Source organism: Carcharodon carcharias, chromosome 2 (assembly GCF_017639515.1).
Source record: "Carcharodon carcharias isolate sCarCar2 chromosome 2, sCarCar2.pri, whole genome shotgun sequence".
Taxonomy (NCBI): domain Eukaryota; kingdom Metazoa; phylum Chordata; class Chondrichthyes; order Lamniformes; family Lamnidae; genus Carcharodon; species Carcharodon carcharias.
Window position 1 is genome coordinate 55,082,989 of NC_054468.1, and position 25,814 is coordinate 55,108,802.

A 25,814-nucleotide genomic window follows, 5' to 3' on the forward strand; every position below is an offset into this window, starting at 1 on the left:
TGTTCCTGTGAAGCACCTTGAGATGTTTTATTATGCTAAAGACGCTATATAATAGCTATATAATATAATCTTGTTGTCCATAAATAGGAATACATGGTGCATAAACTGACGGACAAAAAAACCATTCGAGATTGTGAATTTGTTCGAGGCCAATACCATTCAACCTGTATTTGAATTGTTGGCTGGCTATACTCAGTAGCCCCCCCTAGCGGCAGGGTGAGACGCTGTGCTGACTGGCCGGCCAGGGGGCGGGGCCGTGCTGAGGGCGGGGCTAGGCTGGGTTGGCGCGGGGCAGTGTGGGCGCGAAAGCGGGAGCTCGTGGCTGGGACGGGGCAGCGGCGATGGCGATGGCGTTGTGTAACGGTGACTCTAAGGTTAGTTTCTCTGAATGAGAAGCGGCATGGAGTTTCATGTCGGCCAGCTCCGCAATATCCAGTACGGGAGGAGGGGGTAGGCTAGCGAGTTATAACGCTGTGCTGTGAGCTGTAGGGGAAGTCGAGGCTGCGGCCTGGTGATCCAGGCGCTCAGTTGTGTTTAGTTCGCTTCTTTTTCTGGGATGTTGACCCGGGGCCGTTGACGAGACCGCGGGTGAAGGGAGGGGAGGGGGTGGAGAAGTAGGTGCTGTTTCCCGCCTGGTCTGTTTATTTTGGCAATGGCAGGTTGGAGAGTCAGGCTCCATGGGCCCGCTGTCTGGAGGGAGGGAATGGGAAGACCGACCCTCCGGCCGAGAGCTTCTGAAGTTGCACTCCCCCTGTCTTCAGTATGTTTGTTAGACTTATAAAAAGTGAAGGAAAGCCTCTCGACAGTTCCTCGCTTTCAGGTCATCTATCAAGCTGCACCTCGGCTTGGGGAGGCTTGTGTGGCAATCGGTTCATGTCTTATCTCTGATCACTAATATCAGAGGTTGTAAAATGGCCATTGCCCATAGGAGCGTCCTGAAGAGAGCAACCGATCTTATTAAAATGGTCGAAGTAACATGAGTAAATCATTTTGCAACTGGACAAGTTTTTGTTTATGGGGACAAGGTTTAGAACAGTGCAGGAAAATGTTTTCTGCACGGCACCTGTAAGTTTTTTGGAAAGTATCTATTCTGGTTAGATATGCCATATAGATATACAGTTTTAAAATATTTGAAGATTTTGTCATTGTTCAGAATCAGTGGATATTTTTGTTAGAGGAATAATGCCTTGCTAGTACTTCGGTATTCTGTAAATTTCCTACATTTCGTGAATTTTGTTTCTTGCAACCCTACACTTGAACATTGTGTTTAGAAGTAGCACAGAGAAGAGCCCTGAGGCTGTACTGTAACAATATCATAGGATTGAGTTGTGAGGAAAATGGGATAAATTGGGCTTTTCAATCGATCAAGGAGGAAAGCTGGTACAGGTACATGATGAGCAAAGAAGGAGAACAAAGCTATAGATCCAAATTAACTGGCAATTATAGGAACATAAGAAATAGGAGCAGGAGTAGGCCATTCGGCCCCTCAAGCCTGCCCTGCCATTCAATAAGATCATGGCTGATCTGCCCAAGGCCTCAACTTCTCTTTCGTGCCAGCTCCTAGTAACCCTCAACTCCCCAATATTTCAAAAACCCATCTACCTCCTCTTTAAATACTTTCAGTGATCTAGCTTCCGCAACTCTTTGGGGTAGAGATTTCCAGACATTCACTACCTTCTGGGAGAAGAAATTCCTTCGCATCTCAGTTTTAAATGAGCATCCCCTTATTCTGTAACTATGTCCCCTAGTTTGAAATTCCCCCACTAGTGGAAACATCTCAACATCTACCTTGTCAAACCCCTCAGAATCTTGCATGTTTCAGTAAGATCACCCCTCATTCTTCTAAAGTCTAATGAATAAAGGCCTAACCTGTTTAGCCATTCTTGATAAGTCAACCCCTTCATCTCAAGGAACAGCCTAGTGAATCTCTATGTCCTTGAGGATTCTACATTCTGGTTGATTGTGACAGCAAGTCTCTTCTCAAAGGCCTCTAAAAACTTTGCATGCTGTTGTTGGTGTATTGAGCCATTCTTTTACCACTAACGGCAAAATCCGGACCATACCATTTACAGCATAGAAACAAGACCAATGCATCAATGCCAGTGTTTCTGCTCAGCACAAACCTCTTCCCATGCTTCTTCGCTTAACCCTACCAGGATATCCTATTTCTTTATCGCTAGTGCTTAATTTGCTTTCCCTTTAATGTATCTGTGCTATATCCCTCAACTACTTTGTGTGGTAGTCTGTTTCACATTCACACTATTTGGGTAAGAAGTTTTTCCTGAATTCCCTTTTGGATTTACTATATTTATAACCTCTAGTCATTTCACATCAAGCAGCATAATCTGGAAAGACCTCTATCAAGTCACTCATTAGCCTTCTCTTTTCTAGAGAAAATCTTTTCAATCTTTCCTGATAGGTATAATTTCTCATTTCTGATTGTCATTCTTATAAACCTTTTTATTTTTGCACCTTCACCAAGCCTTTATTTTTTTAATAATACTGAGACCAGAATTGTGCACATACTTCAAGAGTGTTCTGATTGGGGTTCCTGATTTTAACAATCTCTTTTTTCTAAAATAATAGAATTCAAAAATAGGGGATCTTGGCACTTACTACTGTTAGTGATTTCTGGATCCCTTTATCCTCTACCACATCATCCAAGCAGTATACAACTTTATTCTTACCAAAGTATCACAATTACCTGCATCAAAATTATTTGCTATTAAATGGCCCATTCTGCAAGCTTATTAATGTCTCCCTGAACGTTATCGCATTATTCCTTGTAAGTATGACACCTCCCAATTTCATGTTACCTGCACATTTTGAAATTGTACTTCCAATCCTTTTGTCCAAATTCTTAATGTAAATTATGAGCAACAGTAGTTGTAGCACAGTCAAAACAAGAACAGAAATACCTGGAAAAACTCAGCAGGTCTGGCAGCATTGGCGGAGAAGAACAAAGTTGACGTTTTGAGTCCTCATGCACAGTTCTTGTGGGAACACAACTTCCTACATTTTACCTATCTGACAACTTAACTCCTATTCTCTCATTTGTTGCTGGCTTGCACTCTATTCTACTACTATTTGAAACTGGCTGTCTATGAGGGTGATGGAGGTGAAAGGAACTTGGATTGGCACTTGTTAGAAATAAACTTGCAGGGCTAAGGCGATGGAGCGAGAGAGTGTGATGACTAGATTGCTCCTGAGAGAACCAAAGTCATGGGCCAAATGGCCAACTCCAATGCCCTAATGGTTCCGTGTGCTCTGAATTGAGAGGCTATTTTATTGAAGGCCTTTTGAAAGTCCTAATAGATGCAATCCATCTGATCCAGTGGCTTTATCCTCTGTTTGATCAGCTTATAAATTATTTCCTTAATTTCTGTCCTGAATGTCTGTCTTTTTTGATCTCTTCTAATATCATGCTTGCCTTTATAGACTCCCTGATAAAAATGAGGCCATGTATCTATTCAATATTTTTACTGTTTTGCTACTAGTATCTGAGTTTATTTTATACATATCTTAGTGGCTTTATCCCTATCCAGATTTGTCACTTATGCATCAGTAGAATACTATTTTTTTTGTATCTTCAATAATTTATTTATAAAATTCCATTTTGCTTTCTAAATTTTTTTTAACCTCTTTCCTAAGCTCTTTGTATTTCCTTTTGTTATCATCCTTGTAGTCTTTATGTCGTTAGTGTATACCTTTTTTCTTGAGGTTTAGTTTGCCCCACACCTCTATTCAAATGCGGTGTTTCATTATAAACTAATTACCTCTGCCATTTAAGGTGGGCAGAGGTAATATTTTCACCCCTGTTTGGTGGCCTGTTTGTCTGTAAACAGTATGTGAAAGACTAATGGATGGATTTCAATGAAACTTGGTACACAGCTTATGGCTAAATGAAGAACAGGTTAGTTTTTGGTGAAGATAGGGATGAAGACACTGGAATTTTTTGAAGGATCCATTAACATTGGGGATGGGGCAAATTGACTTTTTTTTTTTACCTCTGCCACTGAAGGTAGATAAAGGTAATGTTTCAATCTCTGTAGAGACTGGAACTTCTAAAAAGAAATTCAAACTTCCAGTTAATAACTGAAAAGATTTCACGTTTTAAGATGTTTGCTGTAACAAAACAAACTCAAAACACTATTAAACACTATTTCTGTAGACAACTTATACTTTAAACTATAGATCAGAACTTTTAAAGCTACTGAAGAAACTCACAATCAGGCATTGGACTGTCCTTTAAGTAGCCATTTAATTCTCCCAGAATCAGCCCACAATGATTCCTGGCTCTCGAGGATTTATTTCTGATCTTATCCTTTCCTGGTCTTTTAACTCCCAAACTGTCTTTCATGATGCAAGGTTTTCTGGTGACTTCCTATAGCTAAAGCTAGGCAAATATTCCAGCCTTGCTTTAACTCCCCATGAATTTATTCTCTCCAATCCTAGCGCGTGCTCCCACCTACGTTTCTGCATGATGGAACATCTAGCTGTTCTCCTCTGGACTCAGGCAGACTAACTTGTCTGTGATATTTTAAGAAAGGCTGTAACCCAATATCACAATGCCTTCCTCTGTACCTCTCCCATCTCAAAAGCCCATCACCATGACCATGCGAATCACATGGACCACGTATCCAGGTTGAGATGCTGATTAGCTATCCTTGAGATCCCAAACCTCCTTTACCTTGGAAGTAACTGGACAATTTAAAGCAAGACTGTTTACAACCTGACATTCTTAACATTTTCCTTGGACTTTGGAGACTCTCAGTCTATCCACTGTTAGCACTCAGGCTGCCATTGTCTCTCAAGTGTAGATGCCTTGAACCGTCTTCCCAGTAAAACAATCTTGGCCCTCTTTAATCTTTGGCAATCAAACGACCTAGGTTTGCTGTCAGGCAGACTTGAGAACAGGACATATTTTATCCTAAGTTAAAGACACAGTCAGAAACAATCTTTTCTGCCTCAGAATTGTAACAGTAATGTTTTCATCCTGTTTGTAAACAATATATCTCAAAAATGAATGAACAGATTTTAATGAAACTTGGTACCCAACATATTGCCCAAGGAAGAGCGGTTTTTGGCCAAGATGTGGATCTGTATCCAGATCCTGGAATATTTTTGGAAGGCTTCATCTATTAACATTGGGTGATAGGATGAATTGACTTTTACTTGTAGAAAGCTATGGGTTGTTTTATTTAGAATGTTGTGGATTGTTTCAGCTGCTGGGTGCAATTTGTCACAGTTGTCAAAATAGAAGCAGGGTCTTTAGAGCGGATTGTTGATGTGGATTGGCCTGATGTCTCCTCCATGAGATTGTGTCTCTTAAAGAGCTTTATTTTTCCAGCTTTGTATTTACAGAGCATTAACGAGGCAAGGAAAGGCTTCAAGGAAGAGCTGCATAATAGTAATAATGTTGAGTTAACAGTGTGGCAGCAGTATTCAATTTAGTGAGTGCTCTCTTCACTCATATTGGATGTTTGAGGTCCTTAGCCTTTTGTATAAGATCAAAATAGATGTTCCATGAGTCATTTACATCGTCTAGCATCAGAGTATAAGAGTATTTCCTTGAATCCTGCCTCTCCTGCTTGATTATGTAATTTATCGTAAATGTGGGGCATAGAGTGACCTAGAAGTGTGCCATTATTCCATCTTCTGAAGTAAGACATAACGTATGATCAAATTATATTGCATTATCTTGCACTACCACAGTCCTCAGGATGTTGCAAAACTTTACAAGCGATAAGTTACTTTTTCTCTCTAGCATAATCAATGCTGTGTGAGTAAAAGTTGAAGTCAATTTGTGCATCTACTTTTGGTAATGGTCGTTGAGGAAGGAACTCCCTGTTCTTCAGATATTGCTTTGGGATACTTTCTGTCAATCTGAATTACCAGAGCAGGCAGGTTGGCTTAAGTTCAACATTTTAACAGATTAATGGCATCTCCGAAACAGTAACATGCCCTCAGTACAGTGCTGGAATGTCATCCTCAAGTCCAAAAGTAGATTGAATCCACATCCTAGGAGAATTGTGCGATTTATTATCAATTGAGCCAAGCTGACACTTAAAGGTGATGAGCAGAAATCCCACATGCCCCAAATGGTGGTTCGCTATAACTTGAGGTTAATTGTTAGATTTGGTCTGCGTTAATCTGTAAGTAGTAGGTTTTGACTCTTAGAGGCTGCACTCTAATCTTAGCCGTTAGATTTTTTTGAGGAGTGTTGGTGGTTTGGGGGGAACATGAGTTCAGAACATGTCTCAAAACTAAAAACTGATCAGAACATGGATGACAAACTTCAAAACCAATGAATTTTGCATTGATAATGCACTGCTAGTGGCTGGATTGTACTGCTACTGGCTCCTGGCAAAATGAAGAAGAGAATTTGTGACCTGAAAAGAGGTGGCTTTTGAAAATTTGTTGGTGTAAGTATATATTGCCAACCTTTTTTTTTTCAGGTGTGTTTGGAGCAGACACTTTATCTCCAAAATAGTTGTGCCAGAAATTACTTCTGAATGGCAAATATTTAGTGCAGACTTTTTGAATGACATGTCTTTATAAGCCTCAGTAAATTTTTGTCCTGACTTTACTAAGTGGGTGTCATCAGTCAGGGGCTAATTTTAGCTTTGAAATGTTATCCTCAGTGTTATTACGTACAAGAAGGAGAACAGATTTTAGGTTTCTTTTTCAATGTTGTTGATAGGTGAGTTGAAGCAGCCTCCCTCATTCCCTTTCTGTTGGCACACTTTGGATCCTGAACTCAATCATTTGCTCTACAGTTAAGGAAAATAATTTTGATGCTATGCCTGCTTTTGCCATCTAGTGTTGAATATTTTACAGAATATTTTTCTAGAAGCTTTTTATGTAAATTAAGACTTTAGCATAAGTTTAATTTTTAACTTAAGTTCTTGGGAAGGCCAACATTTATTGTCCATCCCTAAGTGCCCTTGAGCAGGTGGTGTAGGTACACCCACAGTGCTTTTCGGAGAGGGTGTTTGATTCAACAGTTTGACAAAGTTTGTCTTTAAAGTTGCACAAGGTTGAGCTGATGTGTATTTTTTAGCTGTGTATTGTGCAATAGTGGTCTGCCAGTCCCTAAAATTAAGCCTTGTTAAGGGACAGATATTTTAATACATCATATATTTCAGCCTGTATACTTGTGTCATTTATTATCATGTGAATGAGATATGACATATGTCGCAACTTCTCAGAATTTGTTTTAAAACCGGATGTAAAAGTATTCTATGATCAGTTTTGTTCCACTCCCTCCCATTCCTGAATAGGAGACTGCTGGAGGAGACATCAAGGATGCCAGACACCAATATGAAGGGGCCCTCGTGATTCTTGATGCAGGAGCACAGTATGGAAAAGTGATTGACCGGCGTGTTAGAGAACTTCTTGTACAGTCAGAAATCCTGCCACTGGAGACACCTGCTTTTGCAATCAAAGAGAATGGTTTTCGGTACGAATCAGCTTTTGGTGCAGCTCAAGTGGATGTTTGTATTTATATATAAATATATGATAGATTCTCCTGCTACTTTTGAAATACATATTCAAAAAGTTTTTGGAATATGATTAATAATATAAAGTATTTTTATAAAGATAAAACTTTCAAATATTTCACCCCAACCCACTGGAGTGCTCAACAGGGATACATAATGGCATTCATCTTGGTTGTGAGACACCTTGTAATGAAATCCTATTGAAATTAACTGGGGTTGAAGCTCTCTGTCTCCATGTTGGGGTATGTTCATTGTTTGGGGTGCCTGATCCAAATGCCTTCAAGTTAGAGTCTTAAAATTTCATGCACGTGTTGTTCATATTCATTTAATAGTCTTAGGTAATAAGATGGAAAATACCAGCAAGGTTAGAAAAAATGTCTAGGACATAAGAAATAGGAGTAGGTGTAAATTTGGTATGTGATTGTTGAAATGACTGTTTTCACAAGTGAGAGATACCACATGGAAGAGGTAGCTTTACACCTTCAGAGCTTTAATAACTTCCCATGTGGTATGTTAGTTTTAGTACTCTGGTTGATTTATAGCATTCATATCTATTTCTATTTGCGTATTTCTTTACAATTAGTTTTTTTTTATTACTCAGGTCCTAATCTTGTGATTGGGATAGCTGAATGGGAAAAGTGCCTTAAGTCTGTCATTTTCATGGTGTTGAAGTGCAATGCTTATTAGCAATTTCTTCAGTCATTTTACTTTTATACTTTTGAGTCTGAAAATTCTCCCAATTATGATATTGATACTGCTTTTTTGAAAACCAAAGAGGCACTAACTGTGTAACTATCGACACTTACTATTAAGCAGTTATTCTGCTTACTCTATTTTGCACTCTCACTGTTCCATCCCTTGTATTAAATTCCAATTCTTTTGGAAAACTCCTTTTTACTTTCTAATTTCTTACTTTTTAAAATAATAAACCACTTAATATTGCTGTGAAGAAGAGTCGTGCTGACTTGAAACGTTAACTCTGTTTCTCCCTCCACGGACACTGTCAGACCTGCTGAGTTTTTCCAGCATTTTCTGTTTTTATATCACTTAATATTGCATTAAGTTTTTCTTTCTTTCATGGTAGAATTTGATTGCCAGCTTACCATATTGCAGTTATTACATTCCTACAGATATGCAAGTGATTTGTTCTTAAATACTGTTCCTGTCTTACAGTGCTATTATCATATCAGGGGGGCCAAGTTCTGTTTATGCAGAAGATGCTCCATGGTTTGATCCAGCAATATTTACAATTGGCAAACCTGTTCTTGGAATCTGCTACGGAATGCAGGTACTGTGCACAAATTCAGATCATTAATGTAGGTTTTTTGATAAAGTCAAAGGCTAATTTCACTCAAAGTGCTGAATCTTTGGAATTCTCTACCCCACGGGGCTGTGGAGGCTCTGTGTATATTGAAGACTGAGATCAATATCTTTCTAGATATTAAAGATATCAAGGGAAATGGGGATAGTGTGGGAAAATGGCATGAGGTAGAAGATCAACAGTGATCTATTAGAATGGTGGAGCAGGCTGGAGGGGCCAAGTGGCCTATTCTTCCTCTTTCCTATGTCCCTAAAGAATTACACTTTTATCTGCACCTTTCATTTATCGGGGTACTACGGTGGCATAATTTTACTTAAAACTGTTTGTGTTGAATTACGTACAGTGCCTTTTTGATGTAAAGTGTGGTTTTCATCTATTGCCTTGGATATATTATCTGTTCAACAGTAAACTAGAATTTCAAGTTTAATGTAGGGGAAAATTGAAGCATTACATGCAAACCAATTTTTATTTAAATTCACAGATGATGAATAAAGTTTTTGGAGGTACAGTGCACAGAAAGAATGTGAGAGAGGATGGCCTCTTTACAGTAAATGTGGATAATAGCTGTTCACTGTTCAGGTACTGGTGGCTTATTTTAAATCCGATGTATTCGCAATTTTTTGTCCTTGAGAGAAGTGAGTGAGTGGATGGATCTTCCTGACCAGGGATGCCAATATATGTGCTTAATGCACCATCTAGTTTCTACAGTCCATACATTTTTATGCTATACTAATTAAATCTATTTTGAAAGAAAGGCTAGAGATGTATAACATGAAAGGTTTTATACCATGTTTCTTGCATTAAATTCTCACCCCCAACTCTTTCTCCCCCCACCCCCAAAATTGGAACTTGTTTTGAATCTTTATTGGAGCAGTTTTGTACTAGTAGGCACTTCTAGATCTGACTATCCCCCAAGTACCCAGAAAGAATGCTAAATTATACTGTCAACTATTATTTAACTAATGCTTTTGTGACTAAATTGCATACTTTTTCTTCATTTCCCCTCTTTCTCAGCCCTAAGGGAAAATGAAAATTATTTCCAACAGAACCAGCAATTTCTTGTTGGCTTTAGTTAAATGTCATTAATAAACATAATCCTCCTCCTCTTGTGCAATTCCCATGTTTTATTATTGTTTATTTTTCTGTATTGGTTTCTGACATTTCTGCTCCATTAGAGGTCTACAGAAAGATGAGGTTGTCCTGCTCACTCACGGTGATAGTGTGGACAAGGTGGCAGAGGGATTCAAAGTCGTTGCACAGTCTGGAAACATTGCAGCAGGTATATTTAGCAATGAATAGTTTGTGAATCCAGGTTTGACCATGTTTGTGTATGTTTTGAATGTAGTGTGACGCACATTGTTTTTCAACTGGGAAGTCATCAATTTATTCATGCTGTGATTATGACCAGTACTACTATCACAGTGATTTTTCTTGTGTGTATGGTGATTTTTAAATAGCAGTATCCAATTGTTAATGAATTTTCTCAGCTGAGACACTGGATCAGCGTCGAGAGCCACAAAGGAATCCCGATGCGCACAATGCATTCTGGAGCTCTTGTAGTTGTCTTGGTGGACCAGCTCCCTTCTGCCAGGGGATACCTGAAATGATGGGCCTCCACTTATGGTAGAAAATATATGGTAAAACTGGGAATATCTCCTGTGAGGTAGGAGACCTTTAAACTATTTTTTTTCAGAATAACATCATAGAAAGGAAGGCATTATTTTATGCTTCCTCTTCCCTTGGTCCTACTCCACCTTTTGAAGCTATTTCCCAGTATATTGATCTTCTAAAATGTGGTGGAGGGAAGAATGAGAAAACTATTTGTTTTGTAAAAGCTTTCTGCTACCTGATCAAGCTCTGTAGTTCACTCTGCTATCTGTTAGATTATTGGTTTAATAAGTGTGCAGTACAATTAAATCAAATTATTGTTTCCAGACATTATTTTTATGAACATACAAACAAGGAGTACGAGTAGGCCATTCAGCTCCTCAAGCCTGCTCCACCATTTAATAAGATCATGGCTGATCTGATAGTGACCTAAAATCTGCATCCCACCTATCCCCGATAACCTGTCACTTCCTTGCTTACCAAGAATCCATCCACCTCTGCCGTAAAAATAGTCAAAGACTCTGCTTCCACCACCTTTTCAGGAAGAGAGTTCCAAAGACTCATGACCCTCTGAGTGAGAATATTTCACCTCATCTCTGTTTTAAATGGGGTAACCCCTTATTTTTAAACAGTGACACTTAGTTCTAGATTTTCCCACAAGAGGAAACATCCTCACCACATCCTGTCAAGACCCCTCAGGATCTTGTATGTTTCAATCTTACTCTTCTAAACGCCAGCGGATGCAAGCCTAGCCTGTCCAACCTTTCCTCATAAGACAACCTGCCTATTCCAAATCTTCTCTGAATTGCTTCCAATGCATTTACATCTTTCTTTAAATAAGGTGATCAATACTGTGCACACTACACCAAATGTGGTCTTGCTAGTGCCCTGTACAATTGAAGCATAACCTCCCTACTTTTGTATTCAATTCCCCTCGCAATAAGTAATAACATTTTATTAGCTTTCCGAATTACTTGCGTACTAGCCTTTTGTGATTCATGTACTAGGACACCCAGATCTTTCTGCACCTCAGAGTTCTGCAATCTCTCACCAATTAGATAATATGCCTCTCTTTCATTCTTCCTGGCAAAATGGACAATTTCACATTTTCTCACCATAAGACGTAAGAGCAGAAGGGGGCCGTTTGGCCTATCGCACCTGCTCCACCATTTAATGAGATCATGGCTGATCTGATTATTCTCAACTCCGCTTTCCTGCCTTTTCCCCATAACCCTTGATTCCCTTATTGATTGAAAATCTGTCTATCTCCACATTGAATGTACTTAACGACCCAGCTTCTACAGCCCTCTGTGGTAAAGAATTCCACAGATTAATTACCCTCTGAGAGAAGAAATTCCTCCTCATCTCTGTTTTAAATGGGTGACCCCTTACTCTGAGATCATGCCCTCTGGTCCTAGACTCCTCTTCAAGGGGAAACAACCTCTCAGCATCTATTCTGTCAAGCCCCTTAAGAGTCTTATGTTTTAATAAGGTCGCTTCTCATTCTTCTAAACTCCAGTGAGTACAGGCCCAACCTACTCAACCTCTCCTCATGAGAAAGTTTCTCCATACCCAGAATCAACCTAGTGAACCTTCTCTGGACTTCCTCCAATTCCAGTATATCTTTCCTTAAATAAGGCTACCAAAACTGTTCACAGTATTCTAAGTGTGGTATAACTAGTGCCTTGAATGGTTTTAGCAAGACTTCCCTATTTTTATACTCCATTCCTTTTGAAATAAAGGCCAACATTCCATTTGCCTTCCCTATTACCTGCTGAACTTGTATGTTAGCTTTTTGGGATTCATGCACAAGGACACCCACTCCCACGTTATACTCCATTTGCAAGATCTTTGCCCACTCACTTAACCTATCTATATCTTTTTATAGCCTCCTAATGTCCTTTTCACAACTTACTTTCCTACCTGTTTTTGTGTCATCAGCAAATTTGGCAACCATCCCTTCATCCAAGTAATTTATATAAATTGTAAACAGTTGAGGTCCCAGCACTGATCCCTGTGGCACACTACTCGTTACATCTTGCTAACCTGAAAAAGATCCATTTATGCCTACTCTCTGCTTCCTTTTAGCCAGCCAATTTTCAATCCATGCCAATATGTTACCCCCATACCATGAGCTTTTATTTTCTGCAATGATATTTGACGTGACGCTTTATCAAATGCCTTCTGGAAACCTAAGTACAGTACATCCACTGGTTCCCTTTTATCCACAGCATGTTACCTCCTCAAAGAACTCTAAGTTGGTTAAACACAATTTCCCTTGCACAAAACCGTGTTGATTCTGTCTGATGTCTTGAGCTTATCCAAGTGCCCAGCTATAACTTCGTTAACAATAGCTTCTAAAGTTTTGCCTACAACAGTTCCTTTAAAGGGATTTTGCATTGTAGATTGAGGTAATTAACTGACCTACCTATATTCAATAAAGGAATACCTAAATTTACAGCACAATCTATTTATCCCTTCCATAGTGGAATGTATATTTGTTTGCAGACAGTGAGATGTAATTGCCTATAATAAAGCAGTAGAATTCATAGTAGTAAGAAACTGCTTTCTGTGAGGGCAGGTGCTGTACAACAATGTGATTGTTCTGCACAAGAGGGGAAAATGAGAGGGAATTTGGTGCTGTGCAGACCAGGATTGGCAAAGCCCGTTGTGTGAACTACAGTGAGATTTTTTTTTCGATTTTAAAATATATTCCACACATTGTCACAGGGCTGGCCTTCGGGTGTTCCACTCTGAAACTGGCAGTAAGGAGTTGTGTGCAATTTACTGGTCAAGTGATTCCCCAAAAAGACACAGTTGAGATAGCTTAAAAGTGTGGAAGCTGGCTGGTGCAAACTTGTTTCTATCATTGGATTAATTCTGTGGTTGATGTATATTGTAAGGCTTCTCCTTTTAAGGGACATACTTTTAATTTTCATAAACTAAATATTTCAAACAAGTGAGTGTTTACTGCCTATTTTAGAAGCGTTTCATATTTGATCTTGTGCAAAAGAGTACTTTAAAAATGTGTATGTTAATTTTCTGCTTGAAACGTATGCAGCAATAGCAAATGAATCCAAGAAACTCTACGGGGTTCAGTTCCACCCAGAAGTAGATTTGACGGAGCATGGCAAAGACATTTTGAAGAATTTCTTGTTTGATATAGCCGGTTGTAGCGGGACATTCACAGTCCAGAGCAGAGAAGTAGAATGTATCAGAGAGATACAAAAGAAAGTAGGACATTCCAAAGTTTTGGTAAGCTTTGTTAATCTTTTTAAATTTCTACAATAATGAAAAAGCAATTTTTCATGGCATTGTGCACATTTCGTTTAATAAAAAACTGAATTTCACAGTGTAGAAATTGTACCTATTATCACTTGATCCATAGGTATTACTGAGTGGTGGAGTAGATTCTACAGTGTGCACAGCTTTGTTGAATAAGGCTTTGAACCAAGATCAAGTAATAGCCGTTCACATAGACAATGGTTTCATGCGGAAAAAAGAGAGTCAGACTGTTGAGGAAGCCTTGAAGAAACTTGGTATTAAAGTTAAAGGTAAAAATACAAAAAAAATTCTAACTGGTTTTAATGATCAATAGTACTATAAAACCGATGTGGAAATGTTCCTATCGCAAACATTGACAGACCTATGTACAGCATATGGCACAAATTTAGAAAGACCATCAAAGCCACAGAGCGTACAGTATAGATTCACCAGGGTGATAACCGGGAAAGAAAATTATCATTGTGGTAAGACTTGAAACACTGGGGCTATTTCCACTGGAGCAGTGAAGGCTAAGAGGAGATATAATGATTTAAAATTATGAAAGGCGCTGGTAAAGTGAATAGGAAAAGACTGGCCAGCGAAGTGAAAGCCCATGGGATTCAAGGGAAAGTGGCAAGTTGGATCCAAATTTGGGTCAGTGGCTGGAAGCAAAGGGTACTGATCAGTCAGTATTTATCTGACCATTTCCATTAAAGGGATATGCAGGGCTCGGTGCTAGGCACCTTGCGGTCCATGGTATATATCAGTGCATTAGACTTAAATGGAGGCATAATTGCTAAGTTTGCAGATGGTGGAAAATTATTGCTGTGATTAATCGTGAGGAGGAAAACTGCAGCAGGAAGATTCCAATGAACAGGCCAAGGAGGCAGGAAAGTGGCAACCCAGACAATTGTGAGGTAATGCATTTTGGAAAGGCATGTAAGGTGAGGGAAGATGATAAATCGTAGTCCTAAGAAGTGTAGAGGAACAGAGGGCCCTTGCAGTGCATGTCCATCGATTCTTTAAGGTAGCAGGTGGTCTAGGTTGTTAGGAAGGCATATTGGATAGCTCTTTTGGCTGGCACAGATATGGCAGCCGAAAAGCTACCTCTTGTGGTGTAAATTTCTATGATTCTGTGACCAACATCCAAGTTCAAAGTTGAGAATCCAACCTTTTATTGGCAAGGTGGAAAGGAAGAGAAATAAAATTGGAAGCAAAAATGTTCCATACTTATTTGGTTTGCTTACAGCCAATTGACGTGTGTAGTAAGCTTTTCTATCACTTGCAGAATTTTGTAGAATTCTCCAGTATTGCCATTCTTTACCTTCAGGATCTGGATTTTTTTTTTTGCCAAATTCAAATTGAAAATTATTCCAATGTATTCTGTAAGTATCTGTAATGTGCTACTTGTGTATGCCACCCACCACAGTATCCTGAATTCCAATTTGGCTGACTCGCTATTAATAACGATCTTGCCAATCATTACAAGAAGCACAAGACTGATACAGCCCTTTTTAGGGCAAATTGTTATGTCTATATACATGATTATGTACCTACAGCTTTAACCATTGTGATATTCAGTTTTAAGTTGCATTTGAAGATTAGAACTTAGTTACTGTTTTCTTCCTGCAAATCATTACTGTAACTTTCTTTTAAAATTTTCAGTGGTTAATGCAGCACATGCGTTTTACAATGGTACAACAACTCTACCAATTTCAGAAGAAGACAGAACCCCTAGAAAGAGAATAAGTAAGACCCTAAATATGACGACAAACCCCGAAGAGAAAAGGAAAATAATAGGGGATACGTTTGTGAAGGTTTGTGAATTAACTTTGTAGCAATAACCAAAATAATTTTGACGTTGTGATACAATGCTCAAATATTTTACTTGAGCGTATTTCGAAGTGCTGTGACAGATGAGAAGCATAAATGTTTCTCTTGATTCTTTTTATTCTAGATTGCAAATGAGGTCATTGGGGAAATGAATTTAAAGCCTGAAGAAGTATATCTTGCTCAAGGTACTTTGAGGCCAGATTTAATTGAAAGTGCATCAAGAGAGGCAAGTGGGAAAGCAGATGTCATCAAAACTCATCATAATGATACTGAACTGATAAGAAAATTGAGGGAAGAGGTCAGTGATGAATTTTATCAGCTTTGTTTCTTGGCTAAAAGTTGAGCAAACTAATCACTGAAAGTTCTAGTGTGATTAATATAAAAGTAGAGACATTTGACCAAAGTAAATTAATTGATTTGCTAATATTTTTCCAAGGTTCCTGTAACAATTTGGTTCACAGGTATGAGCTTAGTTGATCCATTTATCTGTAATAATAAGCAGTAATCTGTCTATTAGTAACTGTGTGTATGCAATTCTTGCAGTTTCTTCATGAAGTTAAAATATCTGTTTTAGTTTCATAATTCTTCAGATAGGAAGTTTATTTTATAGTTGTGTTTGGTATAGTTAAGTTTGAATGAATACTGGAAGTCATCACTTAAAGTGGCGGTTGTGTTCCTGAAAATCACTGCTTTAAGTGAAGAATGGTTTCCCATAGGAATCAATGTTAAAGCCAGTGTTAGGTCCTGAGGGTGATTTTTGCCCAGAAAACTCAATGTAAAAATTGAAACACTGTACCATGCATGTGCAGCGCTGTGCATTCCTAGCTGAAATAACTTGCAAAATAAAATAAATCACTGAATGTAACAGAAATACTGTGTAAATTTAAACACAGGTACTGTATAGTACAGTACAGAGCAGCACCCCTGTACAGCAAAGAATCCCTTTAAAAACAAAGTCCACAGCAGTTCCTCAGGTTTGTACTGTACAAACAGCAAAGAAATTTGAAAAACAAAAGTTTACAGTACAGCGGAGAATTCTTTCAAAAAACAAAGTCCCTCAACTAGTACAGGATACAGTTTAAAAACAAAGGTTTCAAAATGAAGGTTACTGGGGGATGGGTTGCGTGCCTGAAAATGCAACAAAAAAAAACGATGTTCCTTAAATGTGCAGTACAGCCAAAATGGCACCAACACAGTCACAAGCAAGACTCTACTCAGAATTACTGGGCCAGGTGACATGATTGCGCTATCACAAGGTTGGGGGGGTACAATGCTGTCATCACAATGGGTGGGGGAGGCGCGATGCCATCATCACCGTGATGGGGCGGGGGGCATAGTGCTGTCATCATGGTGAGTGGGGAAGACGCGATGTTGTCATCGTGGCGGCGGGGGGCACGTGATGCTGGCATCGTGGGGGAGGGGAAGCTCTTGGTACCATCATCCCACTGCTCGCACTCATTAAAACAGGGGACACTGCACTTTAAATGGAACACAGACATAAAATATAAAGCCCTTTAAACCAAAACCACTTTAAAGGGTGACACTTTTAAAACACAGACTCCCTGCATATAACTATGTATCTTTGGTTCTGCAGGGTAAAGTGATTGAGCCACTAAAAGACTTTCACAAGGATGAAGTGAGGGCATTAGGCAGAGAGCTGGGTCTTCCTGAAGATATTGTTTTGAGGCACCCATTCCCAGGTAAACTGAACACACAATCCTGCCTTCATTAAAGTAGAATTCATTCCTTTTTGTAGTTTCTCTTGTATCGTAAGTAATTTCTGGTTTATGTCGAATTTTTTTTAAAGGCCCTGGTCTTGCCATTAGAATAATCTGTGCTGATGAGCCTTACATTTGCAAAGACTTTGCAGAAACCAACAATATTCTGAAAATAGTAGCTGATTTCTCGGCAAGTGTGAAAAAGGTAAGTTTATGAGCAGAATTTTTCCCCAGTCAGTGGGGAAGTTGATGAGTGGGCACGTGTGTGGCACCATTTTACATGGGCGGGCCAATTAAGGCCTGCCCCGCGTGACGTCCACAGGGAAGCATTACGTGGTCCCCTGTGCGGGTAGGGGGAATGCCTAAAATCGAAAGTGCGCTCTTTCGCGCATGCGCATGAAAGAGCGCATTCATCTCCCTGAGGCTAAGTGCTGCCTCAGGGAGATCAGCTCTTCTTTCAACAATATTAAAAATAGAAGAAAAAAATTCCCTTACATGTCCCCCCCCATGTGACAATGTCACATGAGTTGGGACAGGTTCATAATTTCCAAAACAACTTTATTAAAATTTTTAAAACCTTACACGAAACCTCATCCCGCCGATGGATGAGGTTTCATGTTTTTTCTAGTTGCCGCCAGGGCTCCTGGCCTGCCTGCCAACCTTAAGGTTGGACGAGCAGATCCTTTAATTGCTTAATTGATCCTGTCAATGGCCTCAATTGGCGATTGACAGGTTGGCGGGCACACAGCTGATTTTGCTGCGCTCCGGCCTTCCTGAAAATTTAAATCAGGCGCGGTGACGTTGGGAGTTCCCCCCTACGTCACCACGTGTTATTTTATGCATCAGCGAGCGGGCCGCACCCCCGCTCGCCGACGGTAAAATCCTGCCCTATGTTTTTACTCACCACAATTATTAGTAGAAGCTTCGTTCAGGAATTCAGAGATCATTTGCCATTTTAATTTTTTAACAGGAGCAACGTAAGTCATGTGCAATACAATACTGCTCAATAAATGCGAATCATCTATAAAAGCATCTTTCAAACTTTTCTGGGATGACCCCATGCAAATGATGACTCACCTTGTCCTAACTTCTAAAGGGCAAAAATTTGCTGCAAAGGTGGCATTGACAACAAATACCATACTTTGACCAAAGCTAAAAGCAAAATACTGCAGATGCTGCAAATCTGAAATAAAAACAGAAAATACTGGTAAAACTCAGTAGATCTGACAGCATCTGTGGAGAGAGAAATGGAGTTAATGTTTCCAGTCCGTATGGAGTTTATTCTGTAACTATTCCTCGTTGTTTCTTATCGGGACAATGTAAAAGGGCTTCAGTCTATAAAGGCTGCTTAATGTCTTACACAACCTGGTGTCTGGTCAATTTAATTTCTGACAGTCTTGTCAGTAAGTAGTTTGTGGCTTTATTTACAACAAAGCATTAGGATTAAAGTAAGGCTGGTTCGATAGACTAGACTGAAGTTGTTATTTCCTTGCGTACTAAAAATATGACATTGCAGGCCCATGACCGTAAAGTAATAAGATTATTTCAGATTAGCTGCATTTGATTCTAACTCTCCTCGATTTTAAACATATAAAATTTTATCTGGTGGGAACTTCACCTAAACTGTGTCAAAACTTGCTGAGCACATGAATACTTAAGTCCTTCAATGCCATTCTACAAAAGTCTAAATGGTGATGTTAATTCAGTCAACTCAACCTCACCATTGACTGTAATGAGGGGGCAACGGGCTGGAGTTGCATGGTGATTACTTTTTCTTTACACAGTGTGTAAGTCCCAAAAAACTATGAAATGGTCTGCATAATGCCGTGAGTCACCACAGCACGATTCCTTGGCATAAGGAACAGATTACAGGTGCATTACTACTGTGACATGAGTTTTCGGCAAGTTAAAGCCCAAAATCAGCAACCCAAAGAGAAACATTGTATACTAACTTTTTTGTAATTATAACATAAATTGCTAATAATTCAACAATACAAAATTCTGATAAACTGTTAAAATCTTTGTGCTCTTGTTGGGTTGAAGGTCTCAGTTTCAGAAGCAGTCATATTAATGCTAATATGGATGGCAGTATCATATAAACATTTAAATGACTCATTAGTCCATCACAACTTTGCTAGATTTAATACACTGGGAGGACTAATGTTGAAAAACAGTATTCTAAAATTGGTGCAATTTTGTTGAACTGTGAATGAGCAGAGAGACCTTGGTTCCAGCTGCACAAATCCTTAAATGTGGCAAGGCAAGTTGATAAGGTAATTTAAGAAGCATATGAGTAACTTGGATTTATAAAAGCAGAGATATAATGTTTGGTTAGGCCCCAGTTGGAGTATTGTGGATGATTCTAGGCAGCACACTTCAGGAAAGATGTAATGGGCTTCGAAAAGACACCAGTGAATTTACAAGGATGTTACCAGGGGCTTCAGTTATGAGGAAGGGTTGGAGAAAATTAGGACTGTTAACCTTGTCTGTTCCAAGGAGAATGTGATCAATTGAAGGCTTTCAAGATAGATTTTGGTAGCGTAGATAAGAGGAAAAACTATTCCCTCTGGTGAGTGGGTCACTAACTAGAGTCCATAGATTTAAAATCATTGGCAAAAGATCTAAAAAGGAGATGAGAAGAAATATTTTGAGTGGTCAGGCTCTGAAATGCTCTACCTGAAAGGATGGGCACTGATTCCATTAATAATTTTATTAAGTTGTTGTTCAGATACTTGAGGCTGACGAATTTTTGGGATTATGGACAAAAATACAGGGATGTGGGACCAAGTCCGACTGCTCTTTCAAAGATCCAGCACAGACTGAAGGGCCACCTCCTGTGCGGTAAAATCCTATAATTACGAAAAGCAAATATATTTTCACATTAACTCTGACATAGCATTATTGAAATGTCCTAACAATGTGTTGATGGTACATCAAAGCATTTATGCTAGCTTTCAGCAAAGGGTGTGTTTACATAAATATACGACTCTAAAGACCTTGGCAGTCACGGTATTATGTTCTTGTACAGCCACACACTTTACTGCAAAGGGTCAAGTCCTGTACAAGTGATGAAGAACAGGAAAAATTGATGCAAATTACAAGCCTGCATTCACTCACTGCTTTTCTGATGCCAATTAAAACTGTTGGAGTACAGGTCAGTAATATATTTTAAGAAATATGTAAATCATTACAGAAACTGTTAAACTTGATATAGTTTGTAATATGCTTTTAAATGGTGTTTTTATAAAATTGAATTGTTTCAACAGATTATGTTATCTGGAAATGGAAATGCTTTGGTGTAAATTATTCAATTTAATGCACTTAGCATTTTTAAAATTATCCAGAATATACTATTTTTAACTATGTCATAGTACTTGGAAAACTTCTTTCCACGGTGGCTTAGGAAATTTATCAGCTGCTCCATGAAAAGTAAAATACATATGCATGTCGGTTGGCATTTGTTGACTGTTACTATGCCTGTAATGTGAGAGTATATATTCTACTGAATTGGTGGTATCATCATATCGAGTTTATTACCATGTTATTGCCATGACCAACGTCCACTGTTGTCTAGATTTTTTCAGGAAATATGAGCTGTCGTATTTATATACTTTAGATTTATTGAACTGTAGGATAATGTATTTTCCCCAGTTGAACCTAGAGTGTATTTTAAGAATAAAATTTGCGTTAATTTTCTGAAATTATATTTTTTGTCTTGAAGGGTGACTGTAGGTCGTATAGTTATGTTTGTGGCTTAACTAGTAAGGATCCACCGCATTGGGATTCCCTCATATTCCTAGCCAGACTTATTCCACGAATGTGTCATAATATTAACAGGTTTGTTCGTTTTTATATTGTGTTTTTAAGCTATTTTAAGAGTAAATATGAAGGGGAGATTAGATGATACTTTTTGTGTATGATATGAACAGGCTTTTTACTGTTGCAGGCTATTGTAAATTTGTTCTGTATTAATAGAAATGTTTGTGTTTCAGAGTTGTGTATATTTTTGGACCACAGATCCGAGAACCCATAACAGATGTAACGCCAACTTTTCTAACAACAGGAGTGCTTAGCACACTCCGGCAGGCTGACTTTGAGGCACACAACATCCTTAGAGAGTCTGGTAGGAATACAGTTAAGCATTCTTGTGAAATTCATAAGTGGGATAAGATTGTGCTCTCATCTTGGAAACTTTTTCATTAATAACCTGCAGTAATGCAAACATCTTTTGCTCAGACTTGGTTGATCTGAGCTTTCTTAGTAGATACACACTTCCATCCCCTGCCTTAACGCATTGGTATATCAACCTGTTGCTCCACAGAATTGCCTTTTTTCTATTCAGATTTTTAGGTTTTTCCAGATAAAGAAGTTTTCATAATCATTTGGGTTTCAGCCTCTCAACCAGAAAGTAGAAGTTAACGCAATCTGTAATTACTTGACTTAAACATAAATACAGTTCTAGTTCTGCATTAACATTCTTCAGTAAATGGTGGTTATGTGTATGTTCCCTTATAGGTTACTCTGGAAAAATCAGTCAGATGCCAGTTATTTTAACACCATTGCATTTCGACCGTGACCCACTCCAGAAGCAGCCATCTTGTCAGAGATCTGTGGTCATTCGAACCTTCATTACAAGTGATTTCATGACAGGCATCCCAGCAACTCCTGGCAATCACATTCCTGAAGAGGTGAGATTTGAATTTTGCAGTTCTTGGAAAATATAGTATATCTCCCCAACAAATTTAGAGGATGTTTTCTAGCATTGATGCAGAAGTGTATTATTGAAAATAAATAATTTGTGGTTAGTTTCAATACTAGCCAATATAGGGTGCAAGTATGGTCAGTGCATTTTATTTAATTTTTTTTCTGGTTTTATCTCTGCTAAAGTTTCAGACTGCTGGGCCAAAACTCTGTAGATTTGTTCCTTCCAAAATGACCATTCTTCAAGTGTGACAGTGTTGCCAGAAGACTATTCAACCAGGCAGGGCATCACAAATGAGCATGATTGTGTTTTTGTCCTATACCCACTGCCAAGGTGTTTCCAATAGTTGTGATCAGTACTGGGAGTGCTGATTCACTAATTCTATTTTCTTCCTCTATCCTGCCCTAGTTTAGCATAGGGAACAGTTAAGCATTTCAGCTAATGTCCTGACAAATCATCAGCTCAGACCTAGGTTATTTATGACTTAGCGCACTAGCCCATTGTAGATGTTTACAGAATTTTTAAATGCACATTAAAAGTAGTAAGTATTAATCGGAAATGTTTTTCTTGTAATGTCAGGTTATTTTAAAAATGGTGAGAGAAATCAAGAAGATACCTGGAATTTCCCGTGTTATGTATGACTTGACCTCAAAGCCACCTGGAACCACGGAATGGGAGTGAATAAAACATAATTTTTATTTCTGTGAAAACATTCCCAATATTAACAGTACAGTGGAAGTGTGACTGGAGCTGCTACTTTGCACCTTTTTTGTCATCCCCCCCCCCCCCCCCCCCCGCCCCCCCCCCCCAGAAGCCTAGCGTGTAATTCACTATTTGGCAAGGACGCATTTCATGGGCTAAGGATATGTACGGGTAAATGGATTCAGCATCAGATTGTCCTGGTAAAATTGTGAAGCTTTTGCCAATGTATTTTGATGTCCTTTATAGTTCAGTTTATCTGGTGTTTTGTACATCCTAAGACACAGTTCATTTACAGTACATTTACTAAGCCATTGCCAGTCTGTCATTGTAAAACTCAATTATTGATGTGACCAATTTTTTTTTTAAACAAATCTGTTACAAACATTTTGCCAAATGGATAGGTTGTATTGAACTGTATTGACAAGTTTAGATGTATTCCAGTATATTTAAAGTTTCTTGACAGTTTGTAATTGCGTTGTTCTAAATGAACAAATTACCAGCAGTTTGGCTCTGTTTATCACAATAATCTTGGAAACAGTAAGAAATGGTTAGAAGGAAAGCAGTTGTGAATTTCATGGCCTATAGAACTTTCATCAAAGGATTTTATTTTTGCCAAAAATCCTGATCGTATACATGTTTTTGGATGGATATTAACAGCCAACTGTGTACTGTACATATTTCCTAATTTGTGTGTGAACCAAAATTTTATTTCAAGGATAAGAGGACTAGGGTTTTCCAAAGGCAGCATTTTTAATGTATCATTTGATAATTTTGTATATCTATTTTATTAACTGACTACCATAATTTCATTCTGTGAAATATTTTCACTTTGGTACTGTACTTACCGAGATATCAGTTTATCCACATAATATGTATGGTTATTGTTATTTGTTGCCTTAATTTGATAACCTCTATATCCCACATGTTCAGAAATGTAAATTATAATTGTAAACTTTGTCAAATTAATAAATTGATAAGACCGACCACAAGTTCTGAAATTTCCATCCAGGAGTAACTTTGTCAGCGGTACAGCATTAAGGCTTTTAGTTTTGAGTTTACTGCAAAAACATTCATGAAAATCTAGTCTGGCAGAATTTCATTTAAAATTTTTTTTTCAAAAATCCAACTAGTCACAATCAGTTGTTGCAGGATAAAGAACCCAGTCCAGCTAATTTAATGCTTGTATGTCTAATTTATCCAAATTTAAATGCTAAATGCAGTAAAGTTTGTGAATGATAGAAACAAAAATTTCAGCAAAGCTGCAGACTCCTAGGTAGATTACCATTGCCAGTTCCGCCATTTTGGAATTGGAGTTCCAAACAGCTATAAATGCATTCTGCGTCTGACGCAGCAGTTAATACATTTTATTCGTAATATCATGATTTATAGCATTGCTGAAAAAGAAGTTATTCAAGGCCTTGAATGAAATTTTTGGTATATAGTTTTCCTTTATATAAGAACAAATAAATGCCTAAATCACACATTAGTATGGCATATTTTTTTTCTGGTAAAATAAAACCCCTCGTTTATAATTTATATATGAAACAAAATAAGAGAATTTTATTTTCAAGCTACATGTTACTAACGTTGAGGAAAATATGACTTGAAATACATGAACCTTACCATTTAATAACTGCTGACCAGTGAGTTCATTCTGCAATCTCTATCTTAAATTATTAAATGGAACAAACTGCCACCTTTTCAGGAATCATGGTAGGCATAAAACAAGAAAATAAGTATTTTTGAAATACCAGTGAAAGACGTATCAGTTTAATTTCCTTTTCACAGCCTTGCTGGTAATGAGTCTTGATAAACATGCAAATCACTTAAGTGACTTAAGCTAGTATATAAATATATACATAGGTACTGCTGTAAATTTTTTTTTTAGTAATTCAACTTATTGCATGCATATTTCCTATCTACAGATTCTGTTTATTGTTGAGCCTCAATAAAGCATAGTATTAAATCACTTATGACTTTTCATTTAAAAACTGCAGCTTACACCATGTAAGATATATTGGAATGTTAGATCTGTGATTTCAGCTCTTGACTGCTTGCATCTTTAGAGAATTACTGTTGCCCAAGGTCAGTCTTTTTAACTTTCTTGTTGATGCAGAAATAAAAATAAAAACTTAGGGAAATCTCTGCTGCTTTCACTTGTTCTCTCATCTATACCTCAAATATAACTTTATATTTATGTCCTCTACTCTTCTTCAATCTCCAGTGTTTAAATAAATTTCTTATCTCAGTTTCTTCCAGTTCCTTACACATGCAAATAATGGCATCCTTCCACCTATCTGGTTGCCGTTTGTTGAATTAAATTTGAGCGAATGATCAAATACCACAAGGCATGAAAAACACAAGGTGAAAATTGACACAGCCGAGAATGGAACAATTAAGAAATAGGAACCAATTAGATAAATTTTTGATCAACTTCCTGAGGACATGGTACTAAGGTTTATAGCTTGAGAAACATGCTAAAAGAAATATGTAATTTACACCGTAAATGTCAATTTTTTTGTTTGAATTCCCTAACATCTCCCTTTCATTCAAGTGCTTCAGCCTCCAGTTCAAAGAGTTTCCCCCAGCCATCGCTGTCAGTTATCAGCTACCTTGAATGAAGAGGTTTAACCAAATAAACAGAATTCACCTCCCATAGATAGCAGTGTCACTGCACTGTAACTTCCAGAAAGTAGTTTAAGGAATCAAATTAACATATAACCCAGAATTTTTAATAACAGCAAGAATGACATTTCACAAAGCATTCTATGGGCTTGGAATTCTGCAGGGATTCACCTGGTTACCATAACTTCAGCAAAAGAGCTGAAGAAACCACAGAAAATAGTGTAAATGCAAATTCACCCCTATTGCATGTGCAGAAATGACGTGCGTGCATCAGCTTCAAGCGCAAGCTTTCCTCTTAACGGTCTTCAGCTCCAGGAATGTTAATGCCTCATTCTCAACCTTTAACAAGAAATTGATTCAAGTGAGCTCTGATTCGGTTCTGGTTTCTACTACTATTGTTGCCAACCTTCCATGATTGTTCTGGAATATCCAGGATTTAAAGATTAATCTCATAGGCATGTTTGCAAGTAACCCAGGAGAAAAACATCTTCACAGACAAGCTAACTGTTGTGAATTGTTTGTGAGAGATGCAATTTCTT

The 25,814-nt window shown here is 38.2% G+C and overlaps 1 protein-coding gene across 1 annotated transcript; it reads left to right on the top strand.

The window, feature by feature from the left end:
* Nucleotides 1-289: 289 nt before the first annotated feature.
* On the top strand, nt 290-22,752 carry gmps (guanine monophosphate synthase). Its single transcript, XM_041211527.1, has 16 exons — nt 290-374; nt 7,284-7,462; nt 8,676-8,790; nt 9,305-9,402; nt 9,999-10,102; nt 13,493-13,686; nt 13,820-13,985; nt 15,361-15,512; nt 15,653-15,826; nt 17,123-17,228; nt 17,336-17,451; nt 20,275-20,400; nt 20,968-21,083; nt 21,239-21,369; nt 21,762-21,934; nt 22,528-22,752. The coding sequence occupies exons 1-16, from the start codon at nt 342-344 to the stop codon at nt 22,627-22,629; spliced, it is 2,085 nt and encodes a 694-aa protein (XP_041067461.1). The 5' UTR covers nt 290-341; the 3' UTR covers nt 22,630-22,752.
* Nucleotides 22,753-25,814: the final 3,062 nt, after the last annotated feature.

Coding starts and splice junctions, on each gene's coding strand:
- gmps (XM_041211527.1), top strand. CDS start 342: ATGGCGATGGCGTTGTGTAACGGTGACTCTAAG. Junction 10,103..13,492: donor GTCTGGAAACATTGCAGCAG/GTATATTTAGCA, acceptor AAACGTATGCAG/CAATAGCAAATGAATCCAAG. Junction 21,084..21,238: donor ATGTGTCATAATATTAACAG/GTTTGTTCGTTT, acceptor TTTGTGTTTCAG/AGTTGTGTATATTTTTGGAC.